The sequence below is a fragment of the Amaranthus tricolor genome, chromosome 5 (assembly GCF_026212465.1).
Source record: "Amaranthus tricolor cultivar Red isolate AtriRed21 chromosome 5, ASM2621246v1, whole genome shotgun sequence".
Lineage (NCBI taxonomy): Eukaryota > Viridiplantae > Streptophyta > Magnoliopsida > Caryophyllales > Amaranthaceae > Amaranthus > Amaranthus tricolor.
Window position 1 is genome coordinate 18,665,599 of NC_080051.1, and position 19,662 is coordinate 18,685,260.

At 34.2% G+C, this 19,662-nt stretch overlaps 2 protein-coding genes across 2 annotated transcripts; one reads left to right on the forward strand and one right to left on the reverse strand.

Moving 5' to 3' along the window:
• Positions 1-1,976: 1,976 nt before the first annotated feature.
• LOC130813520 (uncharacterized) lies at positions 1,977-2,717 on the reverse strand. Its single transcript, XM_057679359.1, has 3 exons — positions 2,687-2,717; positions 2,411-2,471; positions 1,977-2,355 (listed from the first exon to the last, which is right to left on the reverse strand). Exons 1-3 carry the CDS (start codon positions 2,715-2,717, stop codon positions 1,977-1,979), a joined length of 471 nt encoding a protein of 156 aa, XP_057535342.1.
• A 4,818-nt stretch (positions 2,718-7,535) lies between these two features.
• On the forward strand, positions 7,536-14,582 carry LOC130812767 (uncharacterized). Its single transcript, XM_057678360.1, has 3 exons — positions 7,536-7,941; positions 8,116-12,252; positions 14,249-14,582. Exon 2 carries the CDS (start codon positions 8,224-8,226, stop codon positions 12,211-12,213), a length of 3,990 nt encoding a protein of 1,329 aa, XP_057534343.1. The 5' UTR covers positions 7,536-7,941; positions 8,116-8,223; the 3' UTR covers positions 12,214-12,252; positions 14,249-14,582.
• The last annotated feature ends 5,080 nt before the right edge of the window (positions 14,583-19,662 follow it).

A 19,662-nucleotide genomic window follows, 5' to 3' on the forward strand; every position in this document is an offset into this window, starting at 1 on the left:
TTCACAAAACACAATAAATAAATTTTTATAAAATATGAATATATAATGTATGTATAAAAAACTTAAAAAGTATTTACCTTTGGCGAAATTGTATGAAACTAAGAGCTTTACTCCTTGACTTTCACAAATTTGACAAGTGCATAAGAAAATATCTGGATTCTCGGTTGGTTCTTTTGTGAAATACGACCACACGTGTGAAACAGCTCTACCACTAGGAGGTGGCATTGCCGGAAAAGGTTGTCTTACTGGTTCATCTTCATCTAAATAAATAATTTAAAATTTGTAAAACTATAATTAAATAAATAAATAATTTAAAATTTAATTAATTTGAAGAATAAAATTATAAAACTAACCGATAGTTTGGAAATTGACTCGTTTACCACGAGCTTGTCTTTGTTGTTGTTGTTCTCCTTGTTTTTCATGTGATCTTGTTGATGACTGTCGAGATATATGTATCCCAATAAGGGTCGTTGGTTCCTCTTCTTGTTCTTCTTCTTCATCAATTTGTATTTCTCTTTCCACTTCTTCTGCATAATTATGTAATTCTGGGTCGTACCCTTCTGGATAATTTGGTTCATAATTATAATTACTAATGGAAGGTGTTGTTGATACCGACGGAGTAGAAGTGGCCTTTCTTTTGGAGGAGCTGGAACCTCCCAATGATTTTGCCACTTTAGTAACTTTTTTTAAGGCTTTTTTCAAAAATGAAGACATGATTGATAATATTGAAATAATAATAAAATTAAGAAATAAATAAATAATTAATAGACTAATTATGTAATTAACTAAATTAAGAAATAATTAAAAGACTAATTATGTAATTAAGAGAATAATTGCGTAATTAAAGAATTAAGTAGAGAGAGTAGGAGAAGAGATGAGTTGTGAATGAAAATGATTGAAAGTGATGAGTATTTATAGGGGAAAATGCAACGGCTACATAACGGCTCTATAACGGCTAGTTTTCGCGGTTCCGGTTCCATGGAACCGTTGAGCCGGTTCACCCGGACCAGTCCCGGTTCCATGGAACCGTTGGACCGGTTCACCCGGACCAGTTCCGGTTCCAAACCGCGGTTTTTTAGGTCCGGTTCATGATGTATTTTTCCGGCGGTTTCACAATTCCGGCAACTTTTTTTCCGGCGGTTTCACGGTTCCGCGGTTCGGGGCGGTTCGGAACCTGTCGCAAACGGTTCCGGTTCCGGATCCGGTTCCAAGCGATTCGGGACCGGTTCGGTTCCGAGTAACCCGCCCCGTGGCCATGCCTAGTGACATCCTATTAACATCTCGATAATCTAATGATGGCATCTTCTTTGAATGCCCAAATTAATTTTTAATTTTTAATTTTTAATTTTTAATTCTTAATTATTAAAATTGCCAAATGACATCATGCAAGTCGTGTATAAATCATCATTTAACTAGTGTATTTCGCCCATAGAATTATGATTAAGGTCTAGAGAGGTAAGAAAGATGACATCTAATACTATAAAAGAGGATGCGACCAAAGAGTCACTCGGTTCAAGAAAGATCCTCAGAAAAAGATTTTTGCAATGAAAAGGACTAAGTAAGCTGAACTCGCAAACCCGCATCTTACAACACAAGCTCGACTTTTATCACAAATTTAAAAAATCTAAAAAAATACATATAAAAATAAAAATGACTGGGTAATAAAAAATATATAAAAGAGTGATATGAAAAGGCAAGGAACAAGAACATCAAGTAAATGAGAAAGTATTAGTTGTCTAGGACATGAATAAGATGCTTGATACCCCTATCCCTAGCTAGGTCCTTAGAGAGGTGTAATTTATGCAGGTTATTTTTTATTTGTTTCTCCCATGTTATACTAAGTCTTTCTCCACTTCTCTTACCCTCCATTACGATGCTTTCGTTCCTTTTCACAAGGGTGTGTAAAGTCTTTCTCTGCACATGTTCAAACCATCTCAATCTATTTTCACGCATCTTTGCATAAAGAGGGACAACCTCTAACTTCTCTCTAAACTCCTAGTTATCATTCGATTCATCATTGTGTGATCGTAAATCCACCTCAACATAAGCATTTCTGCAACTTCTATCTTATATTCAAAAGTCTTCTTTACGGGCCAACAATCTGTCTCATAAAACAAAGAAGGCCTGATTGCAACTCGATAAAATTTACTTTTTAACCTACTTGAAAACTTCCTATCACATAGCACCCCAGTGGTTGCTCGCCACTTAAGCAAATCCTCTTGTATTTGATGAGAAACTTTTCTATCAATCTCCCCACTTCTCTGAATAATCGATCCCAAATACCCACACTTGGTCATACATGCAACATCTTCTTCACCAATGGTCACCTTTGGCGCACCTATCGGCTTTGCCCCACTAAAGTTGCATTGTAAATATTCTATCTTCGTAAGACTAATGCGCTAATCTTTACCTTCTAAAATTTTCCTCCACTCTTCCAATTTTTTTATCAGTTACCTCCTTAGTTTCTACTACTAACACAATATCGTCAGCAAAAAACATGCACCATAGTAAAGTCTCTCAAATAGATTTAGGAATCTCCTCCATAATGACCGTAAAAATGAAAGAATTTGGTTTAATCCTTGATATATGTAGGCCCACTTTAACTGGTAAAGAATCAATTATCCCCATCAGTGTATGAATGTTCATCGATGCTCTGTCATATATATGCTGCATTACCTCTATATACCTTTGTGAAATACCTCTCGCCTTGAGGCCATCTCAGATGACACCTCGTGGTATGATATCATACTCTTTCTTTAAGTCGATGAACACCATATGCAAATACTTTTTTTTCTCCTTATATTTTTCCATTAGTCTCATCAGACATGAATAGCCTAAATGGTTAACCTTCCTGGAAGGAAGTCGAATTGGTTCTCTCTGATCGCCGTTTCTTGTGTATTTCTCCACTTTATCACTCTTTCCACAATTTCATTGTGTAGCTTAGGAGTTTGATCCCTCTATCGTTTTCGCATATATACTTGCACATCTCCTTTGTTTTTATACAGTGGGATAAGTGTGTTGCTCCTCCATTCTTCTGGCATCTTATGCATCCTCAAGATAACATTAGAGAGGTTAGTCGGCCAATAAATGTCCTTTACTCCTAAACCCCTCACAACTCGATTGTGATGTTATCAAGTCCAACTGCCTTTGTTCTCTCCATTTTTTTTTTTGAGAGCTTGTCCTACTTTCTCTGTGGTAATATCAATGGTTGACCCTGTAACACTCCAGAATTTCCGACCACTTAAACAAAACCAAATAAAATTGCAAAGGGCCGGAGGAAATTCAGGTTTTACTAAAAATAAAATAAAACGAAAGGAAACTATATAATCTGGACAGTTTGAAGAATAATCTGTGATGATTATTTAAAAAAAAATAAAAAAAATAAGTTGGAAATTCGACAGCATCTCCTTTGAATATTGGAGATATGTAAGACAAACATGCTCAGAAAAATAAAGATACTAATAACAAAATGACACGTCGGCCTTAAGTAATCTATCACGGCAGAATGATCCTCGCTTGATTCTCTGTCGATTTGCTAAGCATGGATCGTGATTCCAAAGTAAAAGCTTGAGTTCGAAAAGGAACAAAACAAATTTTAACATACAACCCATAAAAGAACACAACGGAAGATAAATTATACAAACGAAGGTTTAGCCTTTAAAAACAAACAATCCAACAAGTTAGGTTGTATATAGAGTCAAATCTTCCAAAGTCGTTGCAATGATAGGAAATACGCGCTCACATCTTCGATATACAATGCAAAAAAAAAAAAAGACTCCAATACCTGTTAGGCCTATCTATGATTTCCCTACTGCTCAACATATGACCGAATGTAAATGCATCGTAGCAGGACCATCTTAAAAAAAAGCAAGGATCAGGAAAACAAACATGTACACATCATTAACCAACAATATGATTATACCAACAAACCAGATGTTAACATGAAATACCACAATATAAAGTAGATCTTACAAAACTTAAAGTACTAGTCATAACTACTTATCATAGCTCTTTGCTTCTCAATGTAATTTCTATATTTTTATCCTTTTTTCTATTTCATAACTTATTTTAAAGACTCATATGATACCACTTGTAGATAGAATATCCAAATACGACATATGCTCTTCTTCATTCCTCTTTTCTCAACTTTACTTCATATTTGGGTTTGCAAGACCCTTAAAGCATAATATAATCTCATGAGATTCATCCATCATACAATTCTTTATGACTAGGCCAAAGGGTGGTATCGGCCATCTGACGCCCAATGACAAATTATGAGCTCATACCCCCTCTAGTTGATCTCGGATCCTACCTCCGAGAAAAAGAGACCCACTAAGGTACAAATCCAGAAGAAAGACCACCATATTGGGTTTTGCAAGGCCCATAATGGTAACACCTCGGCTAAGGGGTGGTAACGGCCATCCAGCGCCCAATGACAAAGTATGCTCATACCTCCCGTATAGTGATCCTCTCGGATCTCACCTCGAGAACTAAACCACTGGGGGTACTAATCCAGTGGAGCCACGTCAATTAAGCATAATATAATGCTTTATCAAATGAGTATAACTCCTGCTTTTTACTATTAATGAGGGCCCTAGGATAGCAAAGCACTGAGCAACTCAAACAAGATCTGAAATTCACCTATAAAGAAATCATTCTAACTCCAAATAAGACATAATCCAATTCCTATATCAATAAGGGGATCGTCCTCGCCTTATACTAACACCTTCATCCTCTAAACTATTCTAAGCTCAAGTATTTCATAATCGATACCTCTTCGTTTACTCATTAGTACCTCATAGATTCAATACAATTGCATATTATCACAAAAAACAATAATGTCTTAAAGAAAATTGCATAAAGGGTTAGTTACTACGTGTACGTACCTAAAGTTGCTAGCACTCTGTAGAAGTCAAAACAATCACCGATACATGGTTTTATAACCTCTAACAAATGAGAACCTACCAAATTTAAAGTAGGTCTTATAAGTCTACAAATCTCATTACAGGCTACTTAATTCTAAGAAAATAAACCTTTAAACCATTCACAAGTCTTAACACATATTTAGCATATTCAAGCACTCATCATGCATACTTAAGCTCACTTATAAAATAGCATATAGTTCGTGACTTAAAAAGGCCTATTTAGACTAACCAAAAAAAATTATCCATAACAACTCTAATTAACTTCAACATTATGATTTGCTACTTATAATGCTTCTAAGCCATTATTTGCTCACGTGAAGCACATTCAACTTTTACCTATCGTACATCAATTCAACAACTCATTTAACAAAGTAAGATAACATTTCAACATAAAACTATAAGGAAATAAAAAGAGAAGAATAGTTCACAAAGCTTTCTTAATCATAAAACAAGACCAAGACAGCAAAGGTAGTACATACTACTATTATTTTCATCCCTAATATAAATTCTAGTCCATCCATGTTCAATTCACCACTACTACTCTTACCCATAACAAATATGATATCAATATAAGAACAACGAATTATTCATCCAACAACACTTCTCGTAATAAAGACCAAATCTAAACTTTAATAACATCATCACAAAGTTATCCATGCACTTTAACATCATTGAAACACATCTTGAATACAATATTTAATTCTTATTCACAATTCCAATCTAAACCCTAAATTAAAACATTTTTGAATAATTTATATTGTTGCGTAGTTTTAAAATGGTGAATGATTGATTTACGGGTTCCATACAGTTTCTTATGAGTGTTCTAATGTAAAAGCAATTGTAATAAGGTTTTCAAAGTTTCATTGTTGTGTGGGGATGATGATTTTTTTAGTATCATTTTTAATGGTAAATGTTGAAGCTACGTTTTTGTTCTCCGGAAAATCTATTAATTCTAATACCAACATAAAAATGAGAAACAAATATATTTTCATAATGATTTTTTTATTTTTTGTTGTGTTCTCGTCTTACTTCAACCCATATTTATGAAACATTATTTAACATCTACTCCTAAGATTCATGGAGTAATCTTAGAAGTGGGTTAGATATGACAAAAAAAAAAAAAAAAATTTCTAGAAACAATATCCTTAAAATTTAAATATAAAACTAATCTCTCTGTTTCATTTTAAATGTCTCATTTTCTTTTTGCATGTTTGCCAATGTACTAATTCAATACTTAATAGCGATAATTGTCTATAATTAAAAATGATAAAAACTAGATATTAATAAAATTTATGTCGAGACGAATCAAACAAGATCCCATTTGACTATGGCTTAATACATGGATTAAGAATAAAATAAAAATTAAGAGTGATTAATGAATAGTAACTCAAAAGCAAATGAGATATTTGAAAAGAAACGAAAAAAGTATTATTTAATAATTTTTCAGTATGTGTAATCTTAAATTAACTAAGGATTGTTGTTTAATTTTTTTGTTATTTTCATTTTCTAAATTATTGTAAGTTAATATAAATATTTTTAAGATTTGAAACTAATTAGAAAGATATTGACAATTATCAGTAGCGATTGGACATGAGACGTGTGAATCCTAATACTCATCAACTTTCCACTATCTATGACATGTAAACCTTTTCATATTCACATCCAACTAGTTACTAGTAAATCCTTAGCCGAGTAAGGACAAAGTGCATCAAAAAAGACTTGTGTCGATAAGAACTTATTATGGAGTATTCTTAGAACGTGTCTTCTGATGTGAAATTTCTAAGATGCGCACGAATAAAAAAAGTACATGTTGATTTCAAAATTACTATCAAATAAAAATCCCAATAATTTTTTCAAAAAAGTAAATACTCTCTTCTTAAAAACAAATTTTAAAAACTTAATTTCAAAATTACTATCAAATAAAAATCCCAATAATTTTTTCAAAAAAATACATCTTGATTTCAAAATTACTATCAAATAAAAGTACATTCCTAACATTTATAACACTCAAATTTATCTTCTTAAAAACAAATTTTTAAAAACTTAATTTCACCTTCAAAAACCACTTACAAATAAGTAAATACTCAAACTTTCCCCACTATTTTATTTTAATAGCTTCACTTTCTTTTATGATCCGTTTACTCAATTTAAATTTTATATTCTCTTTTAATTTAATCTATAAACTTATTTTCTGTCTTTATTTCAATAACTTATTAAGACATTATTCCATCAACTTATATTTTATATTGTCTTTTAATTACAAATTAATTTTTACACTATAAATTTTAAATCCTTTTCCAACGTAATAAAAAAATATGGTAAATAACTAACAACCCCTCTTCTATGAAATCGTCTCTCCGTGAGACGAGTCTATACAAAAGGCCAATTATACTAAAAGTTTCTATTATTGGACTATTTAATCCAAATTGGACACGTCTCGCGGTGAGACCATCTCGTAGAATTTGTGAATAACTAAATGTACCCAAAAAAAGCAAAAAAAAAAAAAAATAAAATAAAAAACGTGTCGAGTAAAAAAAAAGAGTAGAGAGCCCAAAACGCAGAGTAAAGCATGGTTGAATATCAATAAGGCTCTGCAACGGTCCTCGGCTGTATGACTATCTTTCTCATTTCTCATTTTCTTCCTCTTCTTCTTCGTAAAATAAAACCTTTCCACTTTCCTTCTTCCCCTTCCTTCTCTTCAATCTTCCTCTTTACCCCTTTTCGTCGTTTTCTCTCTCTATTCCAACTCTTTCTCTCTCTCCTTTTATCCGACGCTCATTATCTCTCCACGTCTTTCATCTTCATCATCTTCTTCTACTTCCCCAATCTTCCCTACTCCTACTATATATACCCCATTCTTCTCCTTTTTCTCTCTCTTCCTCTCTTTTCTCTCTTTCTTTTCTAGGGTTTCTCAGCTTTCGATTCTCCTACGCTTTTTCGCTCATTTCCAACTTTAATGCTGTTTCTGTGTCTCTCTCTCCACTCATTTGTCTCACTCACTTCGACGCCATATTAGGTATTTCTTTTTTGATCCAATTTGATTGTTTGTTTCGTTTGATTCTTTTTTGTTTTTGTTTTTTGACTGTTGATGATTTTTTCATTTGACGTGTTATTTTCCCGCTAATTTGTTGTTTTTGGTGGATGTTTTGAATTAAATTGATTGTGGTTTTGCGTTTTTGTTTTGTTTTAGGGTTTTTGATTGGAGTTTGGATTTCATTTAGTTTTTTCGTACGGTATGATTCTAGTGATTGAATTGAGCTGAGTTTTACTGTGTTTATGTTAATGGTTGATATGATTAATGGCTATTGAGAAGAACAACCTAAAGACGGTGTCAAAGTTTGATTCAGAGTATTCAGTGGGTAGTAGGAGTAGGGAGAGTATGTCGACTGATGAAGATGAGTTTCATAGGAGAAATTCGGTGGATTCTGAGGATGATGATGAATTTGATGATGCGGATTCTGGGGCAGGGTCGGATGATTTTGATTTGTTGGAATTAGGGGAGACAGGTTCGGAGTTTTGTCAAGTTGGGGATCAGACTTGCTGTATTCCGTTTGAGCTTTATGATCTTCCTGATTTGCAAGGGATTTTGTCTTTGGATGTTTGGAATGAGTGCTTGACTGAAGAAGAGAGATTCGGGCTTGCCAAGTATTTGCCTGATATGGATCAGGGGGTGTTTTTGCGTACATTGAAGGATTTGTTTGAAGGTGCTAATTTTCATTTTGGTAGTCCTATAACTGTGCTTTATCAGATGTTGAAAGGAGGGTTGTGTGAGCCGAGAGTTGCGCTTTATCGTCAGGGGCTGAACTTTTTCCAGACACATCAGCATTATCATTTGTTGCGTAGGCATCAGGATTCCATGGTTAGTAGTCTTTTACAGATGAGGGAAGCTTGGAATAACTGTAAAGGGTATAACATTGATGAGAAACTACGTGTTTTAAATCTTGTGAGAAGTCAGAAGACTTTGATGAGGGAAAGAAACGAGGACTTGGGCTCTAATTCTTCTGAAAGGGAGTCAGGTGAGGCATTGTTGAATATGAGGTTAAAGGGACGTGGTGCTGGGAAGAAAACAAGGTATGATCTTAACTATGGTACTAGTCCTGCCTTTGACATCTTTTCTGGGGGAAGGGCAGATGTTACTCAATATGGCCAGCCGAATTCAAAGGGATCGCTGAAAGCAGGTGGAATGACAAGTCCTTCACCAAATGTAGCATCCTCACGTATCCATTCCCGTCTCTACGCTCACAGCTCAGAGTGGGTCACCTCTAGAGGGGGTAAGGCAGCTGTACATGATGTTATGATAGCTACCGTTGACGATGAGCAAGAAATGAATCACGACATGGCTAACCAGAGATATTGGAACACTATGGATGGGGATGTGATGGTTCGAGGTAGGTCTGTTAAGACAGGAAAGAAACGTGGATCTTTTGGAGATGATGAATGTGATGGTGACAGCTATTTAAGTGTGCCTCAATCTGCAAAGACTGATTTTCCTGCTCATGGGCGGAATCTGAATATAAATAAGCTAGCTGATATTAAAGTCTTGACAGCTAAACCATCAAATGCGAGAGGTATGTATGACCCTGCCAGGAGGACCAAGTATGTGGATCCTGCATATGATGATCAAATGAGACTTGCAAGAGGTCGTGCTTTGCAGATTGCTCCAAAAGGAAATTTAACTGGCTATGCTGGCGTCGTGGAACCTTTTTGGACTAAGAGAAACCAGGGGGATGCATACTTGAATGATCCATCAATTGATTATGAATACAGGGATGTTGAAACCAAGAAAATTAAATTGGGTATTGAATATGCTGATTATAGACTTAAATCCCGGCAAGTCTCCCAACACGTAGAGGATAGAATGTTTCATCCAGAGAAGCGAGACAAGCTTTTGGCAGAAAATATTCGAGGGGTTTCAGTTCGAAATGGAGAGTCCAGTATGTTCCCTTTTCAGGAGGAAAGAATGTTTTGTGGAGGTGAAGAGACACCGTCAGGCTCATCTGGTCAACTCGAGGAAGAAGAGGACAACAGTCCATTGATCATGTCCAAGCAAGCAATACGTGGTCATTTGGAAACTGCTCGATCTTCTCTGTCCAGGTCAATTCTTGATGAGAAGAAGGTGAAACGAACGAAGAAGGGTGCTAAAGAAAGTATAATGACTCTTGAAGGGATACTACCTGACTCTAGTTCAATGGCTGGTTTTGGAAGGCATTTGCAAAGGCCAGAGATGGAAACTTATTTCTCCAAAAGCAGGCAGAAGGCAAAAGCACATAATCTTGATACCTCACCGAATTTTACTACAAGAATGACTGAGGATCGTCTCTATGCTGGTCCTGGAAACACATTTATGGAAAGTGACCAAAAATCAACTTACAGACTCGGAAGGAATGGCAAAGTCCTTGCAGAGTTTGCTGAAAATTCTCCCATGTCCATGGATAAGGCTTCTTCTATGGAAAGAAGGCGAAGAGGAAATGTTAGCCATGATTTCTCCTTGCATGAGTTCAACACGAGAGACTACAGTATGGAAGTGGGGGGTGTATTTGACGGCAATTCAATGGGCAGAAATTCCAGGGACTTGAATAACACATTAGTTGGTTGCACTTCGTCTGTTAAGAAGAAAAGGAGAAAAGAGGTTTTTACTGAAATTGATGGATTAGATAAATCTGATCACCTATCTTCACATCATCCGCTCTCCGATACTGTTCCCTTGAAGAATTGGGCCAAGAAGAGACTGGAAGCAGAGTGTGGTTCTCCAGGTGCCAGCACATCTGAAATACCTATTTTAGAGGTTGGAATGGCAGAGCCGGAGCTGGAAATCAAACCTCAAAAGAAAACTCTCCCTCCAATAACCCCTACTGTTCACACCGATTTCTCATTCTCCATCATTCACCTTCTTTCTGCTGTGCGCAAGGCCTTGATAACTCCTAGTCCTGACAATGGTTTGGAGACTCAGAAGAATATTGAGAACACCGGAGGTGAGCCTAACGACCAGTGTGCAAAGCATGAAGTTTCCAATGGTTCCCTTGTGCAGTCGGATATGACTAACCTTCTGACTGAAAAATCAAAATTTTCTTTGACGGTTCAGGACATTGTCACTCGTGTGAGATCCGACCCAGGGGATCCATGCATTCTTGAGACACAAGAGCCACTTCTGGATCTAGTTCGAGGAGTCTTGAAGATATTTTCATCCAAAACAGCACCCTTGGGAGCAAAGGGCTGGAAGCCTCTGATATGTTATGAAAAGTCCTCAAAATGCTGGTCTTGGACTGGGCCAGTGCCAGTAAGCACAACAGATCAAGAAACCCCTGAGGAGGTGATTTCTCCCGAGGCTTGGCGAATTTCTCGCAAAATGCTCATAAAGTTGGTTGATGCATATGCCAATTGGCTTAAAAGTGGCCAAGAGACTTTGCAGCAAATTGGTAGCCTTCCTCCGCCACCGGCAGAGTTGATGCAGTTAAACTTTGATGAAAAAGAAAGGTTCAGGGACCTGAGAGCTCAAAAGAGTTTAACTACCATTACTCGAAGCTCTGATGAAGTCAGGGATTATTTCCGCAAGGAAGAGCAACTGAGGTATTCAATTCCCGACAGAGCCTTCTCTTATACGGCAGCTGATGGTAAGAAATCTATTGTTGCTCCTTTGAGAAGATGTGGTGGTAAGCCAACTTCGAAAGCCCGAGACCATTTTATGTTGAGACGTGATCGACCTCCTCATGTTACCATTCTATGTCTTGTCCGAGATGCTGCTTCCAGGTTACCGGGGAGCATTGGTACTAGAGCTGATGTTTGCACTTTGATAAGGGATTCCCAGTTTATTGTGGAGGACGTCACTGATGCTCAGGTTAATCAGGTTGTCAGTGGAGCCCTTGATCGTTTACATTATGAGCGTGATCCGTGTGTACAGTTTGACGGTGAGAGGAAATTGTGGGTTTACTTGCACAGAGATCGGGAAGAAGAGGATTTTGAGGATGATGGTACCTCTTCCACAAAGAAATGGAAACGACAGAAGAAAGATGCTCCTGAGCAGGATGATCAAGTTACTGTCGCTTGTCATGGTAACACAGAGCCTAATGGTTTTGATTTGAGCTCTGATCTCAATGTCGCACCCAAAGGCGAAAATGGTGGTAAAACATCAGATGTTTTGTATGATGATTCAAGACAAGGAACAGAATATGATGGAAAGGCTGGTGACATTCCTGAAGAATCTGATTTTCAGCAGATGCTAGAAAGGAGATTGCAGTGCGCAGAGAACTCTGAAAATAATGAATTTGATGATGGATCACAAGGATGTTAGGCGATGGGATTGACTGCTCCTTTGAGCATTTCTTTTCAGGTACTAATCTTTTTCCTGATAAGTTTGTCATGGCTTATATACGAATATACATTGTTATACATTGTGCGGCTATTAAAACTTTTTGTTAATTTCCCTACTGTAGTTTTGGCTCAGTGTTGTGCTCTGCTGGCTGATGTTTCGAATTGATTTTTTGTTTGAACTTTGTTGAGATATACCGTGATCGTCATTTTTGTATACTGGAATCTGGAAATGTAGTTATTGAAGAAAAGATTTTAACACAAGGACCTTCCTTTTACGTGTAGTCACATCTTTTGATTCTTTTTACTAGTCTTTTGGGGACTGGGACTGGGACTGGGCCTGGCTGATCGTCCCGTTGTTTTACATTGAAATCCTTGTCTGCTTTTTACTTTTTGTGATTTTGAGAAATGTTATCTATATGGGTCAAAAGTATAATATGACCATTAACTAAGGACTTGAACTGTGATTAATTTTTGAGCTCATTATGAATAATTGTTAATATGCCTACGCCCCATGTTGTCAACAGTTGTGGGGGAAAGAATGAGCTCAGTTTCTGGAAGAACTAATGCTTAGATGAGTTACGATTTGAGTGCATGACCCTGTTTGATTTTTGAGCTCATTTAGAATAACTAGTCTATTTGCCTATGACCTATGTTAGCAACAGTTGTGTAGGAAGAATGAGCTCAGTTCCTGGAAGACTGATGCTTATAGGAGTTACTACTAGAGTGCATGATCCTGTTTATTTTACTCGTTTTTTCCTTGACTTTCCAGTGAAGTCTTCTATTGAAGCTTTTCAAAGGCATCTGTTTCAGGATCTTATATGTAAAATTTGATCACCTTATATTTAATATAATACCTTTTTTGATGTTTTGGGGGAAAATTATTGGCTCTTAGTGAAGATGTGTTGTTAAATTTTGGGAGTGAGCGCTGAATTAAATGTACTTGTTGGCATTTTAGTGGGACATCATTTTAGTGTTATAATAAATGTGGGGAGGCCAAAACTAGGTTTTGTTGCTTTATCAAGTACTGATACAGGATGTAAGAAGTACAACCTTGTTTTCTTTGGAAATGGTTGCTCTAAGCCTTTAACAAATAAAGTTTATGCCTTTCAGTTTGATATTTATATGTTCTTTGAGAATTTGAAGGAATTATTTTTTAGTCGGGAGTAGGAACATGGAATAAAAACTCCCCCGTTACGTTACGTAACACCCGTTATTTAATCTGTTTGAGAGTTATTGCGATGTTAAATCTCGTTATGTAACGGTGCATGAATTTTAACGGTCAACATGTCGCATACTACTCACGTTGAACGTGTAACGCCTATTATAATATTTCACCAATGATGCTATTTGTCTCAGCCTAAAAATTTCGTAAATACCCATTTACTTTAGTTATTAAGATCACTGAAACTACTGTTACTCATAATTTTAGTTGAACAAAATAATTAACTAATAAGTTAATTAAGTATGCACTAGAAGTACCTCCAACAGTGCAATTATAATAGCTATGAGTATTTTTTTGCATAAAATAGTAGTTCAACAACAAAAATGTAATTATAAGTTCAAAAGTCCTCTTATATGATTTTTTTTATTTCGAAGTTCACACCGAATCGGCCACAATTCGCATTATTACTAGTTTTTGCGTTTTCCTTGACATTGCGACTGTTTCCGCAAACTCATCTGCGACCTCTGTTTTTTTCCATGGTAGGAGCTCAGCATGATATGCATTGTTTTAAAAAATGCTCTCTCCTAAAACTTGCCTTCTTTAATGGTGCCATTTTCTTTTATTAAAATCACCTTTTTCATTTTTGTTATTTTTATCAAAGATTGTATTTCAATTGTTGCTTATAAGCAGTCAACTTTTATTTTTTTTTGGAAACTTTCATCTGCTTGCACATAATTGGAGTGGGAAAATTTTTGCTAATCTACTGTTTTCTTTTTCTGCTATAAATTTTATGGTTCAGCACCTTGTAGTGAGAAAATCTTGCTAAACTACTGTTTTCTTTTTGTTTTTGCAGGATGAAGCCCCCTTACTGTTAAGCCTTCCCATCGAAATCCGACATGTGCGTAATGTATTATCATTTTTTGTGTAGCTTATCAAGTAGAGAACACGAAGGGGATAAACACAACTAAACAAGTGAAAAATTGTTTTGTGAATACAGCTAGTACAGGTAGCTAGGCCTTTCAAGCATATATAGGTCAGTAAATAATGTATCTGCTTTGATTACCTACTTTTGATCTAAACTTCACTTCAAATCAAAGCCTCTCCAGATCATATTTCTACTCTGATTGTGACACTGCTGTATTATAGATTCCACGATATATTGCTTATATTTTGCAAACGATGTCAAATTTTTGGAGTCTCTGGTACATTAGGTCCATAATATGATCAAAAGTTCACACCGATCTATTGACATGTCCACATTGACACTTAAATGTGGTAGTCGGGTTTTCTTTCTGACTTGTTATGCAGACTGAGACGTTATGAACGCAAACCATCTTTCTTTTACATAAACAAGTAGGTCAGGTTGTTCTATTCCCTATATATGGTTGGTATTTAGAAGAATCTACCAGGCTAGAATCCCTCATGAGTCTACTCGACCAGGCTAGATATCTCCAGCAGTTTTTAGCATCTAACAAGCAAAAAAGTGGAATCTCCTTGCCCCAAAACCCACTGAGGTAACTTAAAAATTTGGATGGTTAGTCAAACGTTATTTGGCTACTTTAAGTACTTGTTTTGTGCCTTACTATATTTTATTGTGTGCAATTTGTACACTTCCCTCATGCTAGCTAGATGATTTGAAATGCAGGAAAATGGGACAATCAAGGAACTCTCATCTTTGATATAGTTCATCAATTTATCTTCAGTTTTCCCTGTTTGCATTGAACTACCCTCATTTGATGAGGATATTCTTATCTAGTGGCATGAGATTGAACTTAGATATAGCCATATAGGTTTCATTCGCTACAAGAGGTCTCTAGTGTCATTGTGTGTTTGACTAAAGTAAACAAGGATACTCTTGTCGAGAACCTTAGTTTAGTTTAGTTTGGAACTCATTAAATCTGTGCATTTCTTTTTACATGAAGTTGTTTGTAATTAAAAATTCATTTGCAAACAAGCTCTTTTTTTATTCAAGGTATCGTAATGTTGAATTTATATTATTAATTGTATGCAACTGAAGTAGCCTTTTCTAATGAGATTACTGGAAACAGAAGAGTGCCTTACCAACATAGTGTAAAAATGCGATAATTGTCGCTTTTCGTTTATTTTAAAAACCTTTACAATGCGGAAAATATCAGTTCGTTTATTTTGAAAACCTTTACAACGCTGTCGATGGAATGTGGCCTTGTTTTACTCTATGATTACCAATATAATTATCGTTCTTCAAAGTAATTAGAGTTAGTGGGCTGTCTTAAGTTGTCTGTTCTATACTCCTTTATTTTTCAGGGGTGTTTTTGAATGGAAGGAAATTAAGGAAAGAAAAGGGTAGGAATTTGAAGGGATGAAGCAAATATTATTTTGAATAATAAATGGGAGGGTAGGGATTAAAAAGGGTTGAAGTATCACTTGTTTGATTGGCTGTTGATAGCCCCATGAATTTGAGCTCGAAGTCGTTGGGGTTTATGCTTTGGATGATGATATGAGTGAGCTTGCCTAGACTTATGTGGTTAGATTGTTGGTTCCTTCATGTTGTACACATTATCTTTGGTTGGCATTTAAATTTGATATTATGTTGATTAAACAGTCAAAATAATTATTTATTAATAATTTTAAACTAGTTGAAAAGTCGACTTTCAAGTCAAAATAATTAGACTTCACATATTACTTATGAAGAACGATACTCCATACTTTGGTGGCCTTTTCAATTTGATATCGGGAGTGTTTGGTATTTAGTTTTTGTATTGGCTTTTTGGTTGACTTTTGGTTTTTGGCTTTTTGGTTGGTTAAAAAACCAAAATACTTGTTTGGTAAATGGCTTTTAAGCTAGCTAAAAAAATTGGATTTTGAGCCAAAATTAAAGAGCTATTCCAGTTAGCTTTTTTTGTTGACTTTTGGCTTGTTGACTCAATTTTTTTTGTAATAAGCAATTAACAACCAATACTTAAATTTACCAAACATTTTCATAAACAGTTGATTTTTTCAGCTAGCTTAAAAAGCTAATAAAAATAGTCTATATTTTCAACTGATCAAACAAGTCAACAACTAATTGCCAAACATTCCAATTATCTTGATTAAATAATTTTAAATTTAGTGATAATATTTAAGCAAGTTGAAAAGTCAACTTTTAAGAAAAAAAAAACTAAAGTTTAAAACTCTTTATAGGGATTAAAAATTGGTATAATTTAAATTTAGTAATAATTTTTAGGCTAGTTGAAAAGTCAACTTTTAAGCAGAAAAAAAAACTATTATTTAAAACTCTTAATAGGGGATAAAAATTGGTATGATTTAGACTTCACTTATTACTTATGAAGAACGATACTCCATGCTTTTCATTGATTTAATTACATGTACATTTCGCATAATTTTCAAAGCATTATTTGAATCTCGATATTTATAAATATGTTTTTTACAAAAATTATAAAAATTGTACATTCTACCTATTAAGATAAATTTAGCACGATTTTACTTGGATAATATTTTAACTTATATCCTTGAAACACCATGATTAAGTTTTTTAAATGAAATGAAATATTCTCAATGTAACTTATTTGATGAAACAAATCTTGTATCATTTACATAGTTTTGATGGAAACTCCAATTTGTTGTCATCTCTAAGCAAAGTTGACATGGTGGACATTTTACTTGAAATCGTTAGAAATTGTTTAAATAGGTAGGATATGATCGACATAAACGAATCTTATGATCATATGATCCTACAAATAACCTTAAATTATTTAAGTAATTAACTAATATATTTAGTACTCAATCGTAAATATAGTTTTCGTTTCAGAAGTTTACGTTTGTTAATTAAAATTTCTTTGACTATTTTTAAGAATGAAATGGAAAAGTTTTTAATAATTAGTTTAAAATATTATATCGATAAATCACTTTAATACTTAAGATTATAATTACGGAGTATTTTATAATAATCTAAATAAAATTTGACGGATCGTACAATCGTGCTATGATCTCACCTCTTGAAATTTTATAGTTCATCAATATATTTGTTGTAGAGTCGCATATGGGCATAAAAGTTGGTACATCTTGAAGGGATTATACTACAAAGTATAACATTATAGTTAATTACTAATTATATTGGTTTGCATTTGCTATATTAAAACTTAAAACTAAAATATAGAAATATTTATCTAATGTAAATGCTCCCAATAAAGATAATTTCACAAACTATGGTACCAAAATTATGGCTAATGTTTTGAGTAATTGGGAGAAAAGATTTAATGTTTCATATTCAAGTTAGATGACATGAAGAGTAGCCGTTGGAGTACTATGTGCTACAAGTTTTTGGATTAGCTAGATTACAAGGCAAATTCATTCGAGTGGTTATTCGACCGATTTATTGTGTGAGGTAGAGTATTGGTCAATTAAAAATATTTATGAGTATAAAATGAAAGTAGCAGAAATTTAAATATTAAAATGTGTGGACATATAAGGATGGATAACGTTATAATCAAGAATTTGAGAGAGAGAGAGACTAAGAGTTGCACCTAATTTTGTAAACGTACGTGAAAATAAATTGAGGTGGTATAAACATATACGAAAGAAGATGATCAACATGAGTGAGAATGGTGGAAAAAAATTAAGGTTAATGGAAAAAGCTAAAAGTCATTGTAAGCCTAAGAAATGTGGGAGAAGCAAAAATTAGAAATGACACGAGTGAGTTATACCTCTCTGAGGTCTCTGAGGAATTGACAAGAAATAAAACTTGATGGAAACACCAAATTCGTATCCTAAACCATAGATAGTTATCTATACCTTGATTATTGTTTGTGCCTTTTATTTTTCTTTGTTTATGTTATTAGCCTTAATACTTGTCTTGTCTTGCTACTTGTCTTGTCTTGTCTTATCTTGCTACTTGTCTTGTCTTTTTATTTGTTTTGATTTGCACACTTTTTCTAGTCAAGTATCACACCAATGACAATTTCCTTATCTTTTTCGATAAGGGTAAATCTGTCGTCTTTAAAGCCTTCTCGTAGTCCGATCATAGCCTCATAATAATGTATAATTTCTAAAGACAAAGTCAATTCTAATGAAAAAAATATGCGCCAAATATTGATTGGTCTTCTAACTCAATCAAATACATAATTTTCTTCAGAAAAAAATAATTCATGTTCAACATAACAAACCAAGAGGACAATATTGAATACTACAAAATCAATACAATAAAAAAATTACCAAAAAATTGAATTAAAAATAAAGAAGATGAAAAGAAGAAGGAATTAGTGGAGAACCTCAAAGAAAAGAACGTGGCTACAACTCACCATTACTACCAAACATTTATTTGTTGCACATTCAAATCTGAAACTTCCCTTTATTTTCCTGTTATCATTTGTTTGTTTTCCCATCAAATTTCTACAAAATCCTCAAATACTTTGTATAATAATAACCAGCTTGGCACCAAACTTAGCCAACTCTTGACCTTTGTTGCAGTCGGTTCATTGTTTATTATTGTATAAAGCATCAATTTATGTTTAATTTAACAATTCCAATTAAAATTAACGATTAATCATAATTAGGAAAATCTGCAAAAGAAACACCTTATAAAACCAGTTTTTTGTAAAAAAAACACCTTTTAAAATTTCTTTTGTAAAAAAACACCTTTTAATAGACTTTTTATTAAAAAAAACACCTTAAATCAGTTTCCGGTAACTTTTGTCAACTTTCAGGCGTTGACTATGCCATTTAAGCTCAAAAGTCAACGCCTGAAAGTTGACAAAAGTCACCGGAAACTGATTTAAGGTGTTTTTTTTTAATAAAAAGTCTCTTAAAAGGTGTTTTTTTACAAAAAAAATTTTAAAAGGTATTTTTTTACAAAAAACTTGTTTTATAAGGTGTTTCTTTGCAAATTATTCTCATAATTATGAGGATTGAGTCTTGTATCAATTGCAACAAATAACACTTTTCTTACATAAATGTTATGAGTTCGATTGTCACATAGTTTTACCTTTTCCTCCTGCCATATAATCAAAAAGAAAATTATTATTTTCATTTAAATTATCGCATAGAACTATTATTGTGAAAGATCGTCTTTAGATAAAATGATCGCAAAATAAAAAGTCCAAATGCTGAAAATTTATTTAATTTAAACTACTTAACATATTACGTATATATTTTTTCACCATGAGTGCCTTGATCTTGGGTTGTTTGCAGTTGACCATATTGATTAGAATAAAATCATCATAGCTCCGTTATTTCCGTAAAATGAATGATTAGTTTTACCTATCTCATATTCTCATCATAGTTTTTTTTTTT

What these genes read in the sequence shown, in the direction of transcription:
- LOC130813520 (XM_057679359.1), bottom strand. Translation starts at nt 2,717, where the DNA reads ATGGCCTCAAGGCGAGAGGTATTTCACAAAG. An exon ending in GCGAGAGGTATTTCACAAAG is followed by an intron (nt 2,472 to 2,686) that starts GTATATAGAGGT and finishes ATATTGTGTTAG; the next exon opens with TAGTAGAAACTAAGGAGGTA. An exon ending in GTGGAGGAAAATTTTAGAAG is followed by an intron (nt 2,356 to 2,410) that starts GTAAAGATTAGC and finishes ATGCAACTTTAG; the next exon opens with TGGGGCAAAGCCGATAGGTG.
- LOC130812767 (XM_057678360.1), top strand. Translation starts at nt 8,224, where the DNA reads ATGGCTATTGAGAAGAACAACCTAAAGACGGTGTCAAAGTTTGATTCA.